Genomic DNA, 25451 nt, shown 5'->3' on the forward strand with positions numbered 1-25451 from the left:
ATTGACCTGAAATTTCTCACACAGCTTAATGAGCTCTACCAAACAGTCACTGTGACTTAAGTTTGTTTTTTTTAAAAACAGAATTACTGCAAAATTTGCTACACATCTTTAAGGGACTGACCAGCAAATGTGCCTAAAACATGACTGCCTTTAAGCAAAATGTCTTCTCTTACTACATAAGGCTTCATTTAGTAATCAAATAATCTATCGTTTAGTTTGGCCGATTAATAGAGTAATCGGATAAAACGCACTTTATAGCTTCAATGTGCATTTAGTTTGAAATTGTTGGAACAAAAGGTTTTTCTGCTTTTCATAACCTTTGTTTTTTTCTAATAAATGCACATCATCAACATTGAAATTGCACTTTAAACATGTGTGCGTTAATAAAAATAAACTCTTCGTTCTTCGCTGCCCTCATGTGTGCTCTTTTGCAGCGGCCGTGCGGAAACCATGTTCATGAATTCAAAGTTCCGGGCACAGATTCTATATATTTTTAAGAGTTACATTCATCAAACAAATAATGGAAGCAACAGAATATAAATCGAAGCCTTTTTATAATTGAATTAATCGATTATTTGTTGCGCCCTGCGATGAGGTGGCGACTTGTCCAGGGTGTACCCCGCCTTCCGCCCAATTGTAGCTGAGATAGGCTCCAGCGCCCCCCGTGACCCTGAAGGGAATAAGCGGTAGAAAATGGATGGATGGATGGATGGATGATTTGTTGCAGCCCTAGTCCATGTCACTGACCATTTGTGTAATGATTATGCAATTTTGAAAATGTCAGTAGTATATGTATGTTGGCATGTCTTTTAGATGCCAACATACATATACTATTGACATTTTCACAAATTTAATTATTGGCCAATAATTAATGGTCATCACCTCCTGAGCACCAGCGTTTTCAGGGACTTTTTAAAAAAAAATGTATTAACAGAAGAAATGACAAACCCTGACAAAAGAAATAAGTCTATTACTTTTCTTCCCTAAAGAAATAAACCAATGTCTTTTGTCAGAGTTTGCCATGTCTTTTGTCAGAGTTACAAATTTCAGAATATAATGCACTGTTATGGATGCTAGTTCTTAGGAGGTTACACAGTCCTGTCATGAATTAAATGTGTTGCACTCCCAATGGGTGGTCTTACATTTAGAGCTGTATAATAGTTTGTAACTTTCATCCTTTCCTAATTTGAATCTGCTTAAAAATGTGTATCTGCCCGAGAAGTACCGGTAATATACTAAAGTAGGGTTTATATAATGGGACCTCTTATTCAGCAAAAAAAACAAAACAACAAAAAACAAAAGGTTTGACAGGCAAGCATTAATGGTTTGTGACAAAAAAAAGAAGAACAGATCTGCATGATGAGGACGACAATGATGATGATTGAGACAAACTGTAACAGTGCTTGGTGTGTTAGTGCATGTGGAACACTCAAATACTTTGTTGTTAGTCTTTACCAGGTCTGTCTTTGGGCCACGCTCCAGGCTTAGGGAGAGCATTGCTCCTATGATGCGCTGTTGGAGGGAGAAGAAGTCGTCAGTGGAACAAAGCTGGAGATGTGCGCCTTCTTTGACCTATTTTGTCGATAAAAATTGGAACTGGCACGGCTATTTAAGGACATTAATCTTACAGGTTCCTCTGAGGAGTCTGCGGCAAATGTTTAGGAAAGGATGATACAAACAGAGGGGAAAAGGGGACCAGCGCTGTGCTTGGTTTGGCAAGCTAGTGTAAAATATGGAGTGTTCTAGCCAGACATCCCACATGGCCAGTGAAAAGAGGGGACTGTGAGTCAAATTAACGAAGCCGAACATCAGTGTAGGTGTCAAATACACCACATGTGGCTGAGCGAAAGAAGGAGAAAAACACCAAAGATAGAAAGGCAGAAGCGTTCCAGTGTATGCATTCTAACGCTAAACCAGGATTCGTCTGCAGTCTTCTGTAAAAGCAATGAAAGAAGAAAAAGATGAAAGCCCAGAAAGAGGTAACTGGGGGAACTCGGAGGAGAGGAAGAAGAGTTCTCCATTACCCCCAGGTGTCCTGGAGATGCTGTGGGAGGAGGTGGAGAACGATCTGCCGCCATTGCGAGTGAAGTGAGGTGGAACTCGGACACGTGAAAACGTTGTGTTTCTTCCCGCCGGAGCGGCCGAGGAGCTTACAGGAGAGCCTTCTGCTCTCTTCCAGTTACCTAAATAAGCAAGAAAGGCAGTCTGTTAAAGATTGGTGATCCCCTTGACAGCGCAACCTAAATGGAACAAAATGGCAAACATCGGTGAGAAGAATGTAGACGACAGAGACCAAGGAATGGAATGGAAATGGTTTGTGAGCGGAGGAGGTGGTAGGGTGTGTTAGGTGGTTCTGCTGGCTGGTTGTGAGGATGAAGATGGAGAATGGGGAAGCAGTGATTATCATCCAGTAGCTGCAACTGGGTGTCACATGGTGGGTTTTAACGAAAGCAGTGATGGTAATGGGACCGGCTTGTTGCGGTGTTTTACCAAGATGGTAACTATTAGCCTCTTCTGCGTCCAGGGCTGGTATTGGTAGAGGGTTGCCCTTCTCTGCTGTACGAGGAGGAGCTGTATAGGGGGAAAAAACTCATGTATATCCTAAAGGGTTGGGATTTTTTCACATTGAGCAACTTTATAGAGCTACACCTTTAGCTTTACTAATTAGTTGCTCAGTAACCATCACAACAATATGTATGCTACATTAAAGGTTTGGAAAACGGGGGTTTACCAGTAGGGACTGCCTGCAGTGGAATGACCTCGATGGGACCAGAATGAGTCCTGCCCAGAGGTGGAAACTGAATTCCAGGTTGCACTTCTGCTTGGGCAGGATTTGCCTTCAGTTGGGATTCAGATGGGGGCAAACTATAGGCTGTTGATGAAGGTGTGGGTTGGGAAGGAGGGGTTGAAACAAAGGAAGGGGACTGTAGCTGCCATTGGGTCCTGGCTAAAGTTTGTGGTTGGGTACTGCTTCTGATTATGGGTTTGTTGGACTTGGCTGGCTGATCTGGCTGTGTTTTGGGCCCGGATAAAGGATGTTCTGTGGGGCTTAAAGAACCAGGCCAAACTTTATTAGGTTTTGTTAGAGACTCTGGGGTGTTTGATAGTCGGGCATAGGGTTGGAATGTGGTCTGAAAATGGATCATGGGTTGAGATTGTGTTTCAACTTGTCTGTCTACTGTAGACCGGGATGGTTGTTTAGGTAAGATTTCCTTTGTTTGTATATTTCGCCTTGGTGGTAGTTGCTCCTTTGTGGGTTGAGATGATTTTAGATTTGCCTTAACTTTTTTCGATTGTTTTATGATTAGCATTGTTGGATGAAGATGTGGTGTCTTAGGCTGGAGTTGAAGCGGAGATACAGGTTGTGGCTTTGTCTGGGGTTTTGATTTGGTTTGAGTCTTCGTTGGTGATCGGGTGTCGGACTGATGTTTCAGCCTGGATGTTTGTTGGTGATGTTTTGGAATTAGTGTATAAGTTACAAGCTGAAGAGGTGGCTCTGAGTTTGGTACATATTGGGATACAGACTTTTCTTTAGAACCTGGCTTAGATGGTAGGGATCTGGGCTTGGATTGCGGTGGCGGTTGGTGGAGGTTTAATGGAGTCGGGACTTGGGATTGGGGAGATTGTCCACCGTTTTGCCTTGGGACTGGTACAGAAGGTGTAGTTGCTGGAATTTGAAGCGGAGGTGGAAAAAGAGGAACTAAGGGTAGCTCACGGGAAAGAGGGATGACAGATTTGAAGAGGCCTCCTCCTAGGTGGTGTGTCAGAGAGAGAGAAAATACGTCTTGTAAAATGCGAATTTAAATAAACAAAGCCCGGAAACAACTGCACTGATGCATGACTTAACAATAAGTTCCACATTATCTTTACTAATATCACACAATGATGGGCACTATTGTTTGATTGCTGCCTGCAGAACTCCAAGAAAAGTCCAATAATATCACAGTCAAAGCTGAGGCAATGAAATCCTAAACCTAAAATAATGCATTGCCTGATTGTAAGACATGTCTATGATTGTAAGAACTGATAGTGTTCTTGACTTCATTGCTAGTACTAGTTTGGTTTTCAGTGTGATCTGATTCAGTTGGTTAAAACAAACTAAGTCAAAAACACAACGATGCCCTTATATCCGTCATTTAAAATGTCATTGATTTGCCTTCGTGTGTCTCATTAAACAGCTGACATCACACATTCAGTGGAGGATAACTTTTATAGCTCCTTTCAAAGACCAAGAGTCACATTGGTTCTTCTTTAAACAAACTTGGAATTTACCGAATGGCTGTTTGGTGGTCGCAGGCAATGCGGGTCCAGAGGTAGACAAGGGTTCCTGTCTAGTAGTTGTGGTGGGAGCTGACAAATATAGTGCATGTTAGATCACGTGAAAGGAGGTTTGTTGATGCAAATGAAGCTTTGTTTTACATTGACTACATAAATCCTTAAGGAATTGAAAGGCACATTTGTGGAGTAATCTACGGATTCCGTGAGAATATACTCCGGAAGTAAATTACCAAGAGTTGTTGTTGTTGTTGTGGTCTTTGGGGTTATGTTGCGTGGGAGGGGCAGTCTGCCCTGCGTCTTATTGTGAAGCACTAACAAAGGCAAAGGACGAGAGGTTAACGGTAAGACGTCAGCACAGAAGATCAGATCACCGTCCTGCAATAGAAACTAGAAAGTGAACTCATGTGTTTATGTGCTTATGTTCATGTGCAAATGGTTAAAAAGGAAATGCTTTCAGGCGCTGTAAAAAAAAAAAATAGAAGTTTAACATGAGGTAGTTTTGGTCGAAATGTCTTTGTGTATACTATGGCAGTGTTTCTCAAAACTTTATCACCTTTAGGGTTCCAACAATCGAGTATTTTAGTAATCGAGTAATATATCGATTAGTTTGTTCGAGTAATCGGATAAAAGACACTTTATAAATAAAAGTACGCCTCAATGCGTATTTTAAGAAAAAAATATGAAATTATCAAAATGTTTCTGCTTGGTAGAACCCTCATTCTTGTAATAAATGCACATCATTAGCATTTAAATGTCACTTTTTAAAAGTGTGCATAAATGATAGTTAAGAAAAACTCCACTGTTCGCTGCCAAACTTCAGCGCTGCTCTCATGTGTACTCTATTGCCTGCATTTGTATTTTTTAATTTTTTAATTTTTATTAATGACAATCATCAAACAATTAATCAAAACAACATAATATAAATAGCTTTAGTCTAATTGATTTAATCGATTATGCGTTTAATCCACCTTTTTTGCTTCCTCTGATTTAGCTCGATTTTAGCTTTAAATGTTTTATTCAATGGCCAAATACATTTGAAATCAGGAATTTCATACATATTTGAGATATATATGTGTGTGTGTATATATATATATATATATATATATATATATATATATATATATATATATATATGTATATGTATATGTATATGTATATGTATATATATATGTATATGTATATATATATGTATATGTATATATATATATATATGTATATATGTATATGTATATATGTATATGTATATATGTATATATGTATATGTATATGTATATATATATATATATATATATATATATATATATGTATATATATATATATATGTATATATGTATATGTATATGTATATATATATATATATATATATATATATATATATATGTATATATATATGTATGTATATATATATATGTATATATATTAGGGGTGTGGGAAAAAATTGATTTGAATTCGAATCGCGATTCTCACGTTGTGCGATTCAGAATCGATTCTCATTTTTAAAAAATCGATTTTTAAAATTTTTTTTTATTTATTACATTTATTTTATTTTATTTCTTTTTAAATTAATCAATCCAACAAAACAATACACAGCAATACCATAACAATGCAATCCAATTCCAAAACCAAACCCGACCCAGCAACACTCAGAACTGCAATAAACAGAGCAATTGAGAGGAGACACAAACACGACACAGAACAAACCAAAAGTAGTGAAACAAAAATGAATATTATCAACAACAGTATCAATATTAGTTACAATTTCAACATAGCAGTGATTAAAAATCCCTCATTGACATTATCATTAGACATTTATAAAAAAAATGAAAAAAAGAACAATAGTGTCACAGTGGCTTACACTTGCATCGCATCTCATAAGCTTGACAACACACTGTGTCCAATATTTTCACAAAGATAAAATAAGTCATATTTTTGGTTCATTTAATAGTTAAAACAAATTTACATTATTGCAACCAGTTGATAAAACATTGTCCTTTACAATTATAAAAGCTTTTTACAAAAATCTACTACTCTGCTTGCATGTCAGCAGACTGGGGTAGATCCTGCTGAAATCCTATGTATTGAATGAATAGACAATCGTTTTGAATAGGGAAAAAAACGTTTTTGAATCGAGAATCGTGTTGAATTGCAAAAAAAATTCGATTTTGAATCGAATCGTGACCGCAAGAATCGATATTGAATCGAAACGTGGGACACCCAAAGATTCACAGCCCTAATATATATATATATATATATATATATATATATATATATATATATATATATATATATATATATATATATATATATATATATATATATATATATATATACAGTATGTGTGTATATATATATATATATATATATATATATATATATATATATATATATATATATACAGTATGTGTGTATATAATATATATGTGTATATAATATATATGTATATATATGTATATATGTGTGTATATATATGTGTGTGTATGTATATATGTATGTGTATATGTATGTATATATATATACTTACAGTTACTCTATTTATACATTTTTAGTCTATTCAATTTTTTTTTATTTATATATTATATTTATTCATTTTAAACATGTTTTAAATATCTTCCTTTTCTATGGTTACACAATATTATTTTCTCTCCCTATTAGAAAATTGCAACATTTGCTTCTTCCTACTCCTTTTCGATCATTGTGCAAGTATAAACTGATGTTCCTTGACGTAACTTGTTGAAACCATTACAATTTTTTAAATGTGTTTCTTCATACTTTAAGAAAGGGGCACACAGTCTGACAATCATTGTTGCCAAGTCTGCACTTTATACTAAGAAAATAGTTTTCTGGTAACTGGAACCTGCAGTCGATCAGCAAATTGAATATTTAAGTTTTAGGTTAAGATTGTTCCAGTGCATAGACTCAGAGCAGACATGAGCAAGAAATAAACCTTTTCACAGACAAACAAATTACAAAAACAGCTTGTGCTGGGTGTTTATCTTACCATGACGAGGGACAAAGGGGAAATGTGGACCTTGCCCGATTGGTTTCTAGTGGGGGAAAAAAAAGGGAATTTGTCAACCATACATTCAAATAAAAAACATCCCCATCAAAAACTAGCTCTATGTATCTCTTTCTGACACAAGTGGCTTTACATTGGAACAAATAGAGCTCTCTGGGGTTAGCGCGCTACAGCAAACTTGGCTCATCCTGCTCTGGCTGTGCTGACGCTGTTTCCATTCAGCAGCTGGGAGGAAAATGAACAAGGCAAACAACCCTGAGAAAAGCATACGCATACTAGAAAATTAAAAAAGTGAAGTACGACATGGTCTCCAGAGAGCCAGTTCATTCTTCCAGAGGCGCTCACTGTTCCTGAGAATGTTTATTATGGATCGAGCTGTTCATTCTCATTAACTTCAACAACTCGGAGTACAGCTTGTCCACACAACAATGCGCGTTGACATATTGATGCACTAAAAGCCCGATATAATAAAACTGTTTGGATACCTACCACAGGGCTGATAGGACGTTTGAAGATTTTCCTAATGACTTTTTCTGCAAACAAAAAGATCAATGGTTCTTGGCTTGTAGGAAATCGACGTGTTAAACATGAATATTTCCATTTGAATTACATTTAGAAAGGGGATTCAAACCTATACCTTCGATACCGCCTGAGCTGATGTTATGAATCACTGGCTTGCTCCACGACCCGGTTTTGTCCTTAGAGCTGGGTTGGACTCCGAACTCGTAAACTGCATTGGGTTTAAGATTGTCAATGACTGTGTCGCTCGTCGGGCAGGTCTGGTAGTTCCACTTCCTGTTCCTCTCCCGATAACGCACCGTGTAGTGCCTTGTCCAACAAGACAGAAAAAAACATGTTGATTTAAGATTCAGCCCCCATGCGCTGTGTGTATTGTACTTAAGTGATAGACGAATTTTCGAAAAACATGGCTGCCATGAATCCAACTAATTTTCCGCATGTCATTGACCATTTGTGCCACTAATGCTTAGAAAACTTGTAGAACATCTTTATTAAATGTAAGCTTGCATGTCTTTATAAGTGTTTTAACCACATCCCGTAAGTGGCGCCAAAAATGTTGTGTCTTTAGAAGACCTGTGGCTGACTTTGTTCACTCACTCCCCGTAGAAACAAAAAATGTGATCATTTTGCCTTCGATCATAGCTGCAGTTATTTTAGTAAGTATGTGAAATGTATTTATTTCTTTTTCTCAAGCTGCTGCGCCTTCCCTAAAGTCTTAAAGCACCTACCACACTTTATACAAATTCTATTATTTAGGCTCTTTTGGCCTCGTTTCTATCAATCGGTGCGGTTTAGATCAGTTTAGTACACATCGTCCAGTGTTTTCATTTGTAAAGTGTGCCAACATTTTCTGCCTGTTGCATTCCAATTTTTTTAGAACATGACAATCAACAGAGAGAATGATGTTTGCATTGAATAGGAAGAAATTACAAACTGTGGATTATCACAAAATAATCCAAACGTATGTACAGAATGTAAGCATACCCGTCCTCCAGACACTCATTCATAATGTTCCCTTCATAGGGGGTCTTCAGCATCGTCCCCCAGGACAACAGTACTGAGGTGGGCGTCACCGACCCGATGACCAAGTGAAGCGGTTTCTCCAGTTCCACTTTACCTGCAAATAAATGCTGGTTAACACCTGTGTTTCTTATCTCTGTGATACTTAGACGTAGATGATGAAATCCTCACCTGTGCAGTGCTTTTTGACCTCATTGGTGGGAATGGGCTGGACTGCGATAAGGTACTTGGGCTCAGCGTCTTCAAGACAAAACATTTGGTTAAGTTAGCTTAAGAAGACACGTGAAATGTGTACATGCATGGTAGTTGCCCTAACCAAACTCAGTTTCGTAAGGTTGTCCGTTCTCTGGCAGGGGAATGAACTGTTTGGAGAACATGCTGCTGCCGTAGCCTAGGATGTAGCCCTCCAGTTTGGTGTCGGTGTTGGGGCGAACAAACTTCATCACAATGGTGTCGCCTGTAGCGTTGATGCGGACCTTCATGTTCTGGCGTCTGACTGGTAAGGTAAGAAAGGACATGATTATCATCATGTTGACCGGAAAATAAGAAGGCCTGTTTTGTGAAAAATACTTTTCAAGACAAAATAAAATACAATAACATCAAATAAAATAACTGGTGGTAAATTACAGTAAACACTATACTGTATTTCTATGAAGACTTTTTCAAATTGGCATCATAACCATTAAGACACATTTTCTAGAAGGTGCCTGCCTCCCTCCAGGGGCCTCATGTAAAGAGAGTTGTGTGGCTTTTCTACTAAAAATGGTCGTACGATTAAATTCAGAAAACGGCGAGTAAAGTAAGAAGTAAGTAAGTAAAAATTCAGATGTATCTAAGTGTTCGCACGCACAAATCCAAGAACATTTCTTTGTTACATAGCAATCAATTTGAAATCGACCACAGACATGTGGTGTCTTGGCACACCCAGGCCACGCCCCCTTATAAATATGCAAATCATATTGAAAGTAGCCATGTGACTGCACGTGCTACCCAATGAGGATTCAGTAGGAGGTTCTTCTTTCTCCTGCAATGGAAAACAGCACACAGGCTATAAAAACAAAAAAATAATTGGTTGGACATCAGGAAACAGGTGAAGAAGAAGATGGATTTACATCGCCAAAACAGACGAGCGTTTGAAAAGATAATCTCTGCAACTGTTCCCTTGCTTCGTTGCAACTGTGATGGCACTTTTTTGTGTGAACTATTACCCAGGATCACTTATGTGTGTCGCCAAAGTATCTGCAGCCTGCAGAAATGTGCGTTCATAGCTACCGGGAGGCAGCGCACATGTCAACGTCAGTCTTGATAAATCTCATCTTTGATGTGAAAAAGGTCATTCACCAGGTTTTTGTTCGGACGCAAGCTAGTTACATGAGGGCCCAGGTCACTGGTATTTGTGTGAGTGATAGGGAGAAAACCTCTGACTCGCTTACAGACTATAAGTTTGATGCCACCCGTTATTTTGCGTGTATCTATTGAGTTCAAATATAAGACTATACCTGTCAACATTTGCATTTCAATCTAATGGAAATGCTTCTGGAAAATAAGAGAAATTCTAGTCTTTCCACCAGAATTTCTACTATCAAGAAAAATTGCAGTTAACCATTAAAACAGGAGGGCACAAAACACAGGAGTTTCCAGGGGAGAGTGGCCGTGCCAGCAACCTGACGGTTCCTGGTTCAATCCCCACCTTCTACCATCCTAGTCACGTCCGTTGTGTCCTTGAGCAAGACACTTCACCCTTGCTCCTGATGGGTCCTGGTTAGCGCCGTGCATGGCAGCTCCCGCCATCAGTGTGTGAAAGTGTGTGTGTGAATGGGTGAATGTGGAAATAGTGTCAAAGCGCTTTGAGTTCCTTAGAAAGGTAGAAAAGCGCTATACAAGTACAACCCATTTACCATTTACCATGCACTGTATACAGTATGACAACCATTATATAAGGAAACACTTTGTTATATTCAGGTAATGTGGTAATTGTGTTAATTATGTGGTATTTATGTCAAGTTTGTTTACTCACCAGGCTACCTTTATACTACAAATCTTTCTAGAAAAGCAAGGTTTTATATTTCGGTCCATCCAGTATTGTACTGTGGCTCCGACTCCCTAGCGTAAAATTGGTTTGACGCCTTTGATTGATATGTATGTGTATGTATAACCTTCTTGAATCCAATTATAAGACTACCGTCTTATAAAATTGAAAAAAAACCCCGCTATGGGTAATTTTGTAAAATAAGCAGTCTACCAAGTCAAATTTCTTGTGTGTTAAACATACTTGGCCAATGATTCTGATTCTGATGTAGAGTTCTTAATATATGTAGTTTACCCACAAAACTACTTTGATGCCTAAACAGACTTCAAATTGATTGCACTGTAACTCTAAATAATGTCTATAAAACATGACCGCCAAAACCACTGTTATTAAATTATATAAGCTTTTTTTATATTCCAAAGTAACCATTATTAATAGACTCTAGTTGAAATATTTGCTAATTTATTTTCTTGCATGACTCATTCATAGGGCCGTCAACATTGGATCATCTTTGCTCATGTCATAAGCGATCTAATTTATTGCAGACATTGATGATTTAACAGCCTCGTAATGCTCAGATGAGTGAATCTGGGTCATAAGGCTGATTTATGACGGACAGTTGAATTATACATTATAATAATCAGACAGACTTGACTTGTAAATTATTAGGATTACTTTTTATATTTTTGGGGGGCAAGATTGTTAGTCCGCCTTCTTCGGTTTCTCCAAATCAACATTGACAGCAAAGCAATTAGTGGATTTTATGGTCTTTCAATGAACACTGGAGTGACAGATGATGCTGTAGGGGCTTGAACCTTCATCCTTTGTAGTTAAGGCTATGAGCAATAAACCCTTCGAAGCACATTTTTGGCTTCCAGCGCAGCACAAAGTGAAATAGTGGAACTTTTGCATGCCGAATAACGCTAGCATCTGCCAGACACCATTTGCAAACAGAGAAGGGGGAAGCCCTAGATTTGAAAAATACCCTCTTTGCTTTTCCAGCTATGTGTTCCCTATCAAAACCTCAATCTAAAGTGTTTGTTTTCGCTTCTCCCATCAATATTTCCTACAAAAGCACAAGTGAGATTGGCTGAAAGACTAGGAAACCTCATGAAACCTCTTTTTAAAATCCAGTACAAGCAAACACTGGCTTGAACCTTCGACCATTTGGCCTACGAAAACCACTTAGGAGCTGTTAAGACTTACCAATATTTCCAAAGTGCTGTGATTAAATTTAGGTGCTCAGATTATCCATCAACTGCAGAACTTTGCCTATGTGGGGGCTCTCTGAACCACAAGCTGGATGTTGCCCAATTTGCATCAACATTTGCAACTTCAGCAACAGTCCTCATAGAGTTTTACTTGCCAATCCTTCAAGCCCCCCGAAAGTTCATAATTCGTTGGTGCGTTAGTATTATTTTTGTGCACCAGCAATGCCTAAAGACGTGGACAGTTCATCGAAATTATTCTCTCAGATGATGCACCGTTCTAGATTTGCTTAGAAATCTCATAAAAATGATGTGAATCATTACACAGAAATCCTGTAAAGGCTCACGACCACAACTGAGCCTTAGGTTTTCACAACACGAACAGGCAAAGACAGCCTCTGACGTGTAAAATACTTAATGTTGTCATAATGCGACAACTGATTTCAACACAACAGTGCGGGACATTTTAGTGTTGACACTGGCATGTCCTTCCTGCATTCCCCTTTTACACTGACGCTATCCCCGCTCTGTTACGACTCTGATACTACTCCATATGTCCCCCGATTTTTTGTCAGTGTCACTATTGGGGAGAAAAAGTTTTTCAAATCCTAGCATTAGCAGGCAGTGTAATGAATAATAGTATGATAAAAAAAAAAAGAAGCATTAAATCAAGAATTGACTGTAGCTCCAATTAAGTATTCAATTAACAGCTGAATCTCCTCTCCATGGCCACTCTATGCATGGCGCGAACCCAGGTCGTCGGTTTGAGATTCGAGCATCCTGACTACTGAGCTAAAAGCACAGGCAATCTCCCAGACGCTAGCACTGTTTTTAAGTTGATTGGCCTTTGTTACTCTCGCATGTGCCAGTCGCAAACGATATTCTTTAATGAACAAAATGCTTTTTTTAAATGAATATTTGTGCTAATCTGTTGATTAAAATCCTGATATATTTTTTTCAAACTGTATCTTCAGGGCTGGGGGGATTTTTTTTTTTTTTTTTTGGAGGGGGGTTGAGGTTTAGCCTCGGGGCCCCCTCTTAGGTTAAAGCAGCCCTCCTCGTCGTCAAAGCAAAAAAAACATTGTTATAGTCTCTTAAGTAGCATCTGGACAAACACATTGGCATTAACCGCAATGGCTGTAAATGACCTCATGATGTAGTTTTGTTTTACTCCATTTGAAGTATCATAAGTGGTCAGCTTTAAAAAATGTTGGTTGCTCTACAACAGGCTTTTAGTTTGAAAACTTAATGCTAGTACAACATTGGTTCTGTTGCTGCTGAGTTGTTCAATATACTTGTTACTAAGTGACCATGTGGTCAAATAATTTTTATTTACACATTCTCATGCACTCTGAATCATTATTTAAGTTTGAGATGAGAACCAGCGTCCTCTGCAGTGGACATTTTTTTTCCTCTATTTCTTTAGTCAGAGTTGCACATTTCGGAGAGAAAAAAATAACAGTTATGTACAGTATCAATCAATCAATCAATCAATGTTTATTTATATAGCCCTAAATCACAAGTGTCTCAAAGGGCTGTAAAACAGTAAAACACAAATGTCCACTGCAGAGGACGCCGTTTCTGAGGAGGATATACAAAGCATTTATAATGACCCCCTACTCTAATTATCGCCTATTTCCGATTAACACTTGTCTTTTTTAGGTAATGTTTACGTTTTAACCAATACCGGTGTCAGATCACTACTTTTGAAACGGTGACGGTACTTAAAAAAGAAAAACATACACATTTTTGTGCAAAAAGTGTGCCTTTTTAATTTTTATGGACACTTGTGACATTCAAGTTTCACAATTTGTGATTTTAACACTTCAATAATCTCCATAAAATTATAATAAATAAAATGATCCATTATTAATAATGGTAATTACATGAAATGAAATCTACAATAAAACAGAACAAAGAAAATGTGCAAAAAAACAAGTTAAGTTGATTCACATAAATCCGGGGGTTCGTGAATGTGCCTCCCTTGCCGTTACCGTAATTTGTGAATAATGAGAAGTATTGTTTTGTTTTGCTACTGTTGCAAATGCTGCGGCGAAATATGTGTGCAGTGTTTGACCTGAGCATTGCTGTCAGCCTGTTCAATTTGGCAATAAAGTTTTAAGAACAGCATACGGATTTGCACAATATTAGCAATTGTTGCAGATGACTGAGCACTTATTCCGGCAGGGTTATTAGGGATGGGTACCGAAACTCTCATTTCTTGATGGCATTGATGCCAACGTAAGCGATAGTAACCGGACCAAAAGAAGCTATTGGTGCCTTGTTTTAGTGCTACATGAATGTAGTCTCAGTCACCTGCCACAAGTAACGTATTGTAAGTAATGTAGTGTCGGACGCTTTTTTAAAACGTTATCGCCAACATGAACACGCCCAACAGGGTATTTAACTCTCTATACTGCCCAACAAACTACATCCCCTGCATGTGTGGCGTGCATCCAGTAGCCACAACAACACAAAACTTTGTTATGCATCGATGACGGTTATGGCGAGCGAAGTTACGAGGGTTAACGAACCCCCGGAATTATGCACTAATATTCCAACACAAGCAAGTCATTTTTTTTGCACTTCCTCTATGTTCTGTTAGTTATCATTTAATTTATATAGTCAAAGTATTTAAATTACTAGTCTGTTCAAATTGACTGTAACAACATTTCATTAGAATAAAAATACGTTTTTTTTAACAAGAAATTGCATTGACCAAAAGTCACTCCATATTCTCAACTGCTCACTAGATTACCATATCTGATTTATTGTACAGAAATATGGAAAATAATTACAAAAGTACACGTAATTTAGTAATTGTCTTACAAAAAAGGGCAATTAGGATAACACACAATGCTGAATATAGAGACCCTTTATTTATTAAATCAAGAATATTGAAATTTAATGATTTGGTGTATTTGTAAACAGCTAAAATTATGTACAAAGCAAACTATAACCTGCTACCAAAGCATGTACAACAATTTTCACAACAAACGAGGAGAAATATAAACTTTGGGAAAAATGTAATTTTAAACATTTTACATCCATGTATGTACAACAGTTAATACTTTTAGCATATCAGTATGTGGAATTCAATTGAATGGATTAAGTAAAGAAGTGAAACAATGTACTAATATGATCCCGTTTAAGAAACTGTTCAAGCTGCATGTGTTTGCAAAGTACAAGGAAGAATAATAATTGTAGATGTCTTGAACTTGAGGAATTAAGATGTTATTTATCTCATCATCAATGGATATAAAGAAAAACTGTATTTACATTGCATGGATTTGAAATGTGTGAGTGAACATATGTGTAAGTAATTGATTTGAAGTGGAAAAGGGTTGCTTCTTCCTACTCCTTTTTGGACATGTTGTAAAAAAATACAAATACAAATAAAAAATTAAACATGTGATGCATCATTTTGAAACTGTATATATGTTCAAATAAACCAATCGGAATTCTTAGGGCATTACATTGATTGCAAATGGACTAATTGACCAATTGAATGCCTGATTGTGATCGATTGAATGCCCTGAGAAGACAATAACCTTGATGAATGAGAACATCCGTAGATAAAAAAACTATGTGTTCTCGGTATCGTTTAAGCACCAGTATCAGTTAAAATGTAAACGATTCCCACCCCTGGTTGTTTGGTCAGCATCTTTAGTAATAAAGGTTCACAAGATTGATTTTTTTCTCTCTGAGTTGCCAAATTACTGCGTCCGCTGATCTATTTTATTATCTCACCATGTCTGATAATAACAACATCCAGATTAATATCATTAGTATGGTCTATGCAGTCGGGCACCAGATGTTGTTGTGGTTGATTCGCACTAATCTTGTGTGCAGATGCTAAGAAGTCACTGATCAACATGCGACACTACACAATAAAAGCTAAGAATCCACTAAACATTGTGTTCATCTTGGTTTTGGTGCGTAAATAAGAGGAGGTCATGCTGTTGGCTTGTAAAACAGAAACACCCTCAATTTGGAGACTCAGGCTTGGCTCCAGAGGACGTTATCTGGTGGTGATGCATGAACCTCTGGGAAAGGGAGTTGACTCAACATCAAAGTCATGTCACCATTTGACCACAGTGTAAATTGATTGTGAAAATATAAAAACACTCTGGTGCTGTTTTATTGTGTGATATTTTCAGACCACCGATGAGCGTCAGAGATTGCATGAAATCCACTGATGACGGATGTAGAACTACGCATTATAGTGGATTGTTGTCTTCTAATACCATCCCAAAGAGGTTTTGTCATCTCATTGGTTGGTCAGAACAACACATCTGCTCTCATAAATACACTCAATGAGGGTATTTAACTCTCTATACTGCCCAACAAACTACATCCCCTGCATGCGTGAGCGTTTAAATCAATTAAACGGAGCTGTCCTGGATGATGAAGCAGTGATAGAAGAGTTGGGACTGTGTAGAACCAGATGTTTTATGGCCGCCTCCTTTCTGGACAATGAAGTGTGAAGGATTTTGCTGAGCCTCATGCCAACCGGAATGTAGATCATTTAGTTTGTGTTCACACTTGGGGTTTGGTACTCTAGTCCGAACCAAAAATTTTAAAAAGATACTTGGTGCACAATTTGGTGGGATTCCATCAACATTCACACTAATATTTCTGTCTTGAGACCAAGGTTGCACACTAAAAAATGTATGCCTAAAGTAAGGACTTGATTGGACCTGTGTGATGTACTGTAACTCAAGTATTCTAAACTAAAATGGTTATTTTTTATAATTTGCTGTATTTGCTAGCTTAGATTTAACCAAAAGCTTCTGAAAAGAGGTAAAGAGTGATGTTGCCACGCACACACACACACACACACACACACACACACACACACACACACACACACACACACACACACACACACACACACACACACACACACACACACACACACACACACACACACACACACACACACACACACACACACAAAAGACAGAGCAAGGAGGCCACACTTCCACTTCCTGATACATCTTTTTCACCTCTGATACGATACAGATATTGAAGTCTTGCATATTGGTCAATACAAATATTGAGCCAATACGATATCAACAAGAATCATACACAGTTTTATTTTGTCATTTGGAATGTTACAAAAGGCCTGATACCTTATACATATACCTACCATTTCAAGTGAAATGGTAGGTATATGAAAATCACTAACCTATTATTAACCGTTTGGTATGGACTTGCACTCTCTTCATTTTAAATTGGAGTGGCAATTGTTTTTGGCGACACCTAGTGGCCACAATGAATCAATAAGATAATCTCTTAACGCAGTGAGTTGAATGGTGCGGACATGTTTGTTACTGGATACTTTCAAATACGTTTTTGCCTTAAAGATTTTGTGTTTGTAAGTAATATGAAACTGTAAATGTTTGATACTCGTTTATATTACAATTGTTGTGTTTTTGACTGCATTATTGTTCAATGAAAGACACTTATTCTTTTGTCTAGCTTGTATGCTTAGCTTTTGTGTAGCTGGTAGCTCCTAGTAGCCTATGGCAGAGAATCTTAATGTTTTTGACCCCGGGGCCCAACTTTTCCACTACAGAAGGGCCCCAGGCTCACTTAAAAGTATTAACACTGAATTAGTAATACTACTCTTGATTTTAATTGTATTCAATAATTATATCTAACCTACTTTGTTTACAACCTTGTCAAATGATATGAAACTTATGTGTTAATCACAAAGATTATTATTTATTTAGCACATAAACCTTAGGCTTACGTAAGACTGATTAGAAAAATAAGCACCATACTAACTAAACACACTGCATAAGAAGGGACTCATGAAAAAATTTACAGAAAATACATTCACATACAATTATTTTGTGCGAAAATAATCTAAATATTAATGAGATAGGCTACCGCACACCCCGCGAAACCCGAAAGGGACAAGTGGTAGAAAATGGATGGATGGATGGATTAATGAGTATGTTTACCTAAACTTAAGAAACTTGTGTGACTTTAGCTCCAGACTTCCTCTGTTTGTTTGATATTATCATTACTGCCACAATTGGTGGAAAAGTGTATTACAACTAGTGCAGCTCATACGGACAAAAACTGAGAAATTTTTAGCGGCCCTGGCCCTATGGTTAAACACTGGCCTATAGCATATAATGTTTTACCTTTTGTAAATGTAAAGGAGCATTCTTGTGTGTTTATTGGAGGATATTTAACTGTTAACTGGTTGTCCAACTTTTCACATGTAAATGCGCTATCAGAGATTTTAGAAGCAAGCCGATATAATCTGATACTTACCAATATTTGCATAGGATCTGGACACCCCAACTTCCAAAGCATTTTCTCTTGAATATAGGTAATTGCGGCATGATTTTTGCTCTCATTTTAACACTGGCCCATGTCTTTGATGGATGTAGCACTCGCATTCACTCAGCTGCACCAAACTTCACTTGTTCACATACAAGTGGACTTCTTGAGGGGTGGAACTCGGTACGCTGGTTTGGTGCACATCAACACCTTGTTTACTTGACCAAAGTAACGGTACTCGCAGAGTAAACACACACCAGAGTAACTTTTAACTAGCGTTGCACAGTAATATCTGCGGCCAATAATTATCGACCGATAACGGCAATTATGATGTGATATCAATAATTCTAATAATTAAAAGAAATCCACCGATAAAATGAGCAGACAATAATAAAGGCTTAACTTCGTGTTTGTCATGAGACTCTATGTTGTGGCTTGTCCTGCTGCCTGGCTCCTCAACCCCTCCCCTTCCACATAGTACGGTCACATACATGTGTTGTCATGACGCTGCACGCGCTGGTGTGGGCTTTTTTTTTTGTGGGCTTTCTTAACCGTGTCAGAAGAAGACATTTTACTCGCAGTTTGCAAAACTTGTTCTGCAAAACTTCACCAGGAGGTGAAAAAGACAAGCTTCAACACAAAAAATTTGATGAGTCACTTTAAAATTCCCCATTTTGAAGATTAATTGAAACAGTACGAAGCTGCCTGTGCTGCTAAGCCAGGACCTAGCGGTATTAGCGGCGACCGCAGCAAACATAAAGCCCCAAAACTGATGAAAAAGCGTTTGATTAGAGGCAAGAGTTTGAAAGAAAATACCTTAAAGGGAAATCCAAATGAGTAGTTGTTTGATTGACTTCATGGTTTATCTGAAGGCACAGGCTTTAGTTACTTACCTGGTATGATTTATTTGTGGAAAAAATGTGCTTTATTATTTAAACCCTGATTTTTTTATGTTCTACAGTTGAATGTTGTATATCCATCTATATTGTCATCAACAAGAGATGTGACTCCACTTGTTTCTAACTGTAATGCAAAATCTTATTGGCTTAGTTCGTGTTGTCGTTATCTATACATGTTGTGTTGGACAGATTGTTTTTTTTTGTTTTTTCTGAAATCCTTTCAGAATGTTGGAGTTGCTTGTTGTATATCAATGAAATTTAAATACCAATACATTCCAATGGAATGATTCTAATTGTTTGCATAGGTCAGAATTATAGTAGGAAGGATATTTGTAATCAAATTATAGTTAGTTAAACAGAAAAACATTAGTTGACATTTTATTCCCTTCAATATATTTGTATATTTTTTGGTAGCGTGTTTACATTTTGGCCAAAAGTGTGAACTTTTAAATTCATTACTTGTCACAAAATATTGTGTAAATAGATATACATAAATATCAGTTAAATATCGGTTGGCTGGAATTTGTCGGTATTGGTTCAAATGTCCATTATTGTGCATCTCTACTTTGAACTAAACTGAACATGACACATGTGACGGCAACATTCGCAAGACCTCTTTAGAGATGAGATGGGGCTTGGCCCATTTGCAAGTGAGCTTGAAGTACATTACGTAATGTGTCATGAAAACAGTCAAAAATCTAGTCCTTACTTCATGGATGTGTTTTTCACTGGGAACACTTTGGTTGCGTGACAAAAATACCAGTAAACGCTACTGTGTACATCAAGTGCAGTATTTATTATTTTTTGGGTCCCGATCAGATTACCCATCCACAAGTGTGAACTCAGCCTTCGACAGCAGCTCATGTGACCTACCGTATACTAGCTAAAATTGGAATTTGTGGAACAATCCAGCCTCACATGATTGGGTTTGGGGGCGAGGGGGGCTCATTACGAGCCAGAGATTGTATTTTTCCCTCCAGCCTTGGCTGCATCCACGTTGCTTTCACACACTTTCATGTTTTTGGGTGAATTTGACAGAGCAACAGCTGGTTTCTCTTCCCCGCAGTGGGACTCCTCCATGCTATATGTGGAAGTAGCCATTTTTCCATCATCTTCTTCAAGCTCTTGATTTCCCCCCACTTCATCTTCTGTATCCTCAAACTTTCATCTGTCATCCCCATCTTCATATTTCTATCTCCATCATTTATCCCTTGCGTGATCTGTGGTTTTGTTCTGGCGGGATCTATGACAGATTTTGTTTTTATGAGTGCTAATGTAGGTCAGTCGTAAATCTTTTGTTGTGAAAGTGAACATAGTGATGTCACACATTGTTTTCTGGGATACCGTGGTTTGAGTTTTTGGAACGTCTGCAAGAAGAGACTATATGTGGACAGAGCTGGATGTGTGCACATTTTGAGAACATGTCTTATGAAACAGTTAACAGGATTTTTGTTTTCAAGGTATGATATACTATCTCGCATTTTAGCAGGCATTTGTACGACAGTATATCCCCTCCAGTTACAATATTATAAAAACGAAATCTGGATCTACTTTGGAGTAGTCCATTTACAGCTTACAGGTACAATACACAGCTATTATTGTCTAAGGATGGGTTCCAAAGTCCGTATTTTTGTATTTTGACACGGACCAAATTCTGCCGGTTTTACCGGGCACCGATTAATGTGAAATATGAACTGCGCCATGTTGCGGTACCTGGGTTGTGCGTGGCGTCACGCCGGGTTGCAGACTATTTTTGCACTTTGGCACTTTGCAGCACTGACTTAGCCAAACTACCTCTTAAGTAATGTTGCAATTTTCAATGCGAACAAAGACACTACTTACAGTTTAAAACTTTTTGGGGCGCAACAAAAACTACATTCAGTAAAGACTGAACTGACTCGCTAACGCACCATAAACTATACACTACTGCCATCTAACATCTTGGACTTGCAAATCTAATTGCAACTTATTTGTCATACGTAAAAATGAAACTCAGACATGCTTATTAAAACAAGATATAAAAACTGTACAGCTGTTATAATAATCAGCTCATTTTTAAAAGTTGCAATAAAAAAGGAATTGGTACCAAAATTGGTACTGTTGAGTACCGGTATCATATCCCGGGTACCGGGAATTAGTATTGTATCGGTACAAATGTATCGGAACATCCCTGCAATGTACTGTAATTTTGTCATGACCTTGGGCTGCATGAGTGCTGCTGGCAACTGGGGTTGTTCAATAAAGTTCAGTTTATTGAAGGGAAGCATGAGATCTAATATATACTGTAACCCGCCTTCTTTTGGGAAAGGTAGAGTTTCATACAAAAGTGAGGACACACCTCACATTTTTATGACCGCATATCCTATCAAGGGGCAATTCTATCGAAAGTTAACTTCCATATATTTTAGAGTAGTCGGTGTACATACATGACTTAACCATTATTGCCCTTAATAGCTGACAACACAAGTGAGTACACCTCACAATGACCAAAGTGTGAATATTTAATGCAACCTCCATTGTTTTCCAATTCTGGCTTAATCCTCTGTATCTATGCTCTAGTGCAGTGTTTTTCAACCACTGTGCCGCGGCACACTAGTGTGCCACGAAATCCAGTCTGGTGTGCCGTGGGAGATTATGTAATTTCACCTAATTGGGTTAAAAATATTTTTTGCACGCAAGTAATTATAATCCCTAAATAATGTAGCAGAGTAACCATGTTATACGCGTCCATATCAGTAGGTGGCAGCAAGTAGCTAAATGCTTTGTAGATGTCGGGAACACGTTGTGTCATGATCACGATATGAAGACGACAGCGGGAAGCAGCGTGCAGGTAAAAAGGTATCTTATGCTTAAACCATAAATAAACAAAAGGCGAGTGTCGCTATGAAAGGGCATTGAAGCTTAGGCATGGCTTTGCAAAACGAAGGCTGCGAAGTAAACAAAACACAAAATGCTGGACGACAGCAAAGACTTACAGTGTGTGGAGCGGAGACGGCGTCCACAAAGTACATCCGCACATGACCTGACAATCAACAATGTCCCCACAAAGAAGGAAACACACGCGCACAACTTAAATAGTCTGGATTGCGAAAACAAAGCTGGTGTGGAGAATAGCGCTCAAGGAGACATGAAACTGCAACAGGAAAATACCAACAAAACAGGAAAAAACACCAAAGTAGGAGCGCAAGACAAGGACTAAAACACTACACGCAGGAAAACACCAAAAAACTCCAAATAAGTCACGGCGTGATGTGACAGGTGGTGACAGTACACCTACTTTGAGACAAGAGCTATAGTGATGCATGCTTGGTTATGGTTTTCAACATATCCAACAATTGCGAGAACTGAGTTTCATTTTTTAAGATTTGTGCTTATGGTGTGCCTCAGGATTTTTTCAATGAAAACAATGTGCCTTGGCTCAAAAAAGGTTGAAAAACACTGCTCTAGTGGACATGTATCACTCTTCTGCCTTTCTTCCTCCTTTCTTTCCGCTTGAGGATGCCCCACAAGTGCTCATTTGTCTTCAGATCTTCAGGATGCATACTTGGCTATTCCATCACCCTCATCTTCCTCACTTGTCATCTTGGAGATGTGTTAGGACTCAAACTGGCCCAATTTCTGCTTCCCAATGTCACAGTACATGTTGGAATTCATGTGTCACCTCAATTAACCACTGCTCCAAAGTTGCTGGCAGCAGTCATGCACCCCCAAATCATGACACAACCACTAAGACATAATGATCATTTATGTTGCCAGCTATTTAGACAATAATGTTTGCGGGTTGATTAATTTTCAGTTGCAAGTACATCTATACAAGCTGTACACGGACTACTCTAAAATATATCCAAGTTTACTTTCTATTGTATTGTCCCTTGATAGAGATATACTGTAATAAAAATGCTTGCTGACATTTAAGGAGTGGACTGCTTGCTGCAAAAATGAACAGACATCATTACATAATGTGTTTGATGCCAAAACCAGCTATGGGATCCAAGAAACACACGTTTAAAAAAACACAACACTCCATAGCTGCACACCGTGACTTGCGCAGAAGCCAAGTTCTTCCAGCAAGTGTGCTTGAACACACACACCCAGCATGACTTGAACAGTGCAAAAAACTGGCTTTGAGCGTTTGTGCAACGTGAGACAGAAAACGTTTATCGAAATTACCAATCAGCAGCTCAATGATATTCTGACTTAGTATTGGCCTGTTGGGAAGCGGGGTGGGGGCCTACGGGGACATGCTCTACTGGTGATCAAATCTGGCAGAAGGGTGACAAAATTATATTTTCTGAACACCCTGCTGAGAATCAGCATCAGCTGCAGTAAACATTTGTTATTTCTTTTGTCTGAGTTACACACTTCAGGGGGGAAATATAGCAATGTCATGCAGATGGCAAATGTCCACTGCAGTGGATGCTGGTTCTCAGGAGCACGTAGTAGTGACCATCTGTCATCTGTGCCGCTGGAAACAGTTGTGTTGCGCTCGTGGATCCTTTGATTTTAAAGTCACATCAGAGAGTCAACTTTTGTCAGCTGCCTGCGCTCACCCTACTGTGAACTTTAACCCGTGATGTTGTCTGCAAGTTTAACCTCTGACTCCATAGCTTGAGGGACACCTTTGAGTAAAAACCTGAAAGGGAACTCAGAGATTTATCAGCTGTCGGCACTCTCGTCATTTCAGGGACATGAAGATCATAAAAAAAAAACTATTTATAGGTTTTCCCATTAAGGATAAATGGTGAAGGATCTCCTGTAGAGATGATGCTTGGAATCGCTACATTAATTTGTAATTCGATTTTTTGGTATAGTACAGAGACATACATTGTGTGGGACAGGAAGTGTAACAGCCCTGTGATATTGTCACAGTGCAGCCCGGCCTTTGTCTCGCAGGAGGCTTTGCTAACTATAGTGCCAAGGAGAAACCAGAGTTTGAAAACCATTTTTTGTTGTTAGTTTTTTTGTTTGGAAACAATTTTGGGGTGAAATGCAGACAAAGACGTGGATAAGACGAAATCATTCACACGCTTCAAGCTCACTGTTGCTCTTGACTGCATTAAGAATTACCAGCTAGCAGATAACGTTTTTTTGGGGGGGGGTTATTTTTTAGAAATATCATCAATTAACAGTTTTAAGGTTTGAATTTTGTTCCCTTATGTTGCCTAAAACGAATAACACAGGGATACTTACCAAACCGTGATTGTGGCTTATCAGTATACCCTTACTGATTACTGAAGATGCAATTGATGGTTAGTTGGGACAAACGACCCTCACAAACCTTTAATCGTTCTATCATCAATCGCAGGTGTAATCCAAACTTACATCACTTAGCCAGGTACCACTTTAGGTCAAACATAAGACAGAAATAAGACCTACCTCTGCTTCTCCGTGGCGTGGAGGGACCAGACAGGGCCGTACCGGCGATAAAGACCACGATGAGGAGGACCAGAAAGCCGTGCGGGCGCCGCTGCATCCTTATCATGGCTGCTCTTCTCAGTCTCGGAAGATGAATGGATGAAGATGCGGTGCTACTTGGAGAGTCTTTGTAGAAGCCTCTAGGACTAGTGTGGCACACTTGACTGGAGGTTTAAGATGCTCCTGCACCTTCTATACCTCCCTGGTGGAGGGGAGGGGTCAGAGGAAGGCTTTCTGCAGAAAAGGAGTTTGTCCAAACATCCCGCCTTTTTTTTCAACCCCTCCCCACCTTCCTGCTTTTTCTTGGTGTGTCCACACCAACTCTGCTTTCCATCTGCAGCAGAGGCCCTCTGACACAAGTCATTGTTTTCATTCTCCTTCTGCTTCTCGGTGTGTGCGTGTGTGGTTGTATGCACGGAAAACACACAACTTAAGCTACTGAGGAGTCTGCATGGATGTGTTGTTTTAACGAATGAGCAATTGAGGTGCGGAAGGTTAGGTGCCTGGAGGCTTGCCTGCGGACCCAGAGGCCTTCGGTCACAGGTCACATTCTTAACCGTTTGACCGTGGCTGACAAATTGGTTGTTTAAAAGTTGTGTTAGAAAGAAGAAGGGGAGGGCGGCGGGGACCAAATGTTAGCCTTATAATGTGCAAAATCTTGGATGGTTGGGTGCCAGCTTGTAAGAACGTGGGACTGGTTGATGAAAGGTTCCACTCAGGCTGTAAACTGAGAGGACAAATTTTATTTTGCAGTGGTGTAAATGCGG

At 38.6% G+C, this 25451-nt stretch overlaps 1 protein-coding gene and 1 long non-coding RNA gene across 8 annotated transcripts in view; one reads left to right on the forward strand and one right to left on the reverse strand.

The window, feature by feature from the left end:
• LOC133664856 (uncharacterized) overlaps positions 1 to 8955 on the forward strand; it is a 29325-nt gene extending 20370 nt beyond the window's left edge. The window contains exon 4 of one of the 2 annotated variants that reach the window (XR_009828650.1): positions 8837 to 8955. This is a non-coding gene — a long non-coding RNA (uncharacterized LOC133664856). The remainder of the gene's footprint in view (positions 1 to 8836) is intronic. The other variant, XR_009828651.1, reaches the window with a different exon arrangement.
• The window catches only part of LOC133664854 (target of Nesh-SH3-like), a 55646-nt gene extending 30765 nt beyond the window's left edge, over positions 1 to 24881 (reverse strand). The window contains exons 1-13 of one of the 6 annotated variants that reach the window (XM_062069815.1): positions 24646 to 24881; positions 9150 to 9329; positions 9005 to 9073; positions 8798 to 8930; positions 7932 to 8122; positions 7784 to 7827; positions 7277 to 7322; positions 4509 to 4589; positions 4273 to 4350; positions 2732 to 3751; positions 2491 to 2571; positions 2025 to 2183; positions 1456 to 1512 (exon numbers count right to left, since the gene is read on the reverse strand). In XM_062069815.1, the coding sequence (XP_061925799.1) occupies positions 1456 to 1512; positions 2025 to 2183; positions 2491 to 2571; positions 2732 to 3751; positions 4273 to 4350; positions 4509 to 4589; positions 7277 to 7322; positions 7784 to 7827; positions 7932 to 8122; positions 8798 to 8930; positions 9005 to 9073; positions 9150 to 9329; positions 24646 to 24751 (2245 nt within the window). In that variant the 5' untranslated portion in view covers positions 24752 to 24881. The remainder of the gene's footprint in view (positions 1 to 1455; positions 1513 to 2024; positions 2184 to 2490; positions 2572 to 2731; positions 3752 to 4272; positions 4351 to 4508; positions 4590 to 7276; positions 7323 to 7783; positions 7828 to 7931; positions 8123 to 8797; positions 8931 to 9004; positions 9074 to 9149; positions 9330 to 24645) is intronic. The other 5 variants (XM_062069816.1, XM_062069817.1, XM_062069818.1 and 2 more) reach the window with 5 other exon arrangements.
• Positions 24882 to 25451: the final 570 nt, after the last annotated feature.

This window comes from Entelurus aequoreus, linkage group LG14, assembly GCF_033978785.1.
Source record: "Entelurus aequoreus isolate RoL-2023_Sb linkage group LG14, RoL_Eaeq_v1.1, whole genome shotgun sequence".
NCBI classification, from domain to species: Eukaryota; Metazoa; Chordata; class Actinopteri; order Syngnathiformes; family Syngnathidae; genus Entelurus; species Entelurus aequoreus.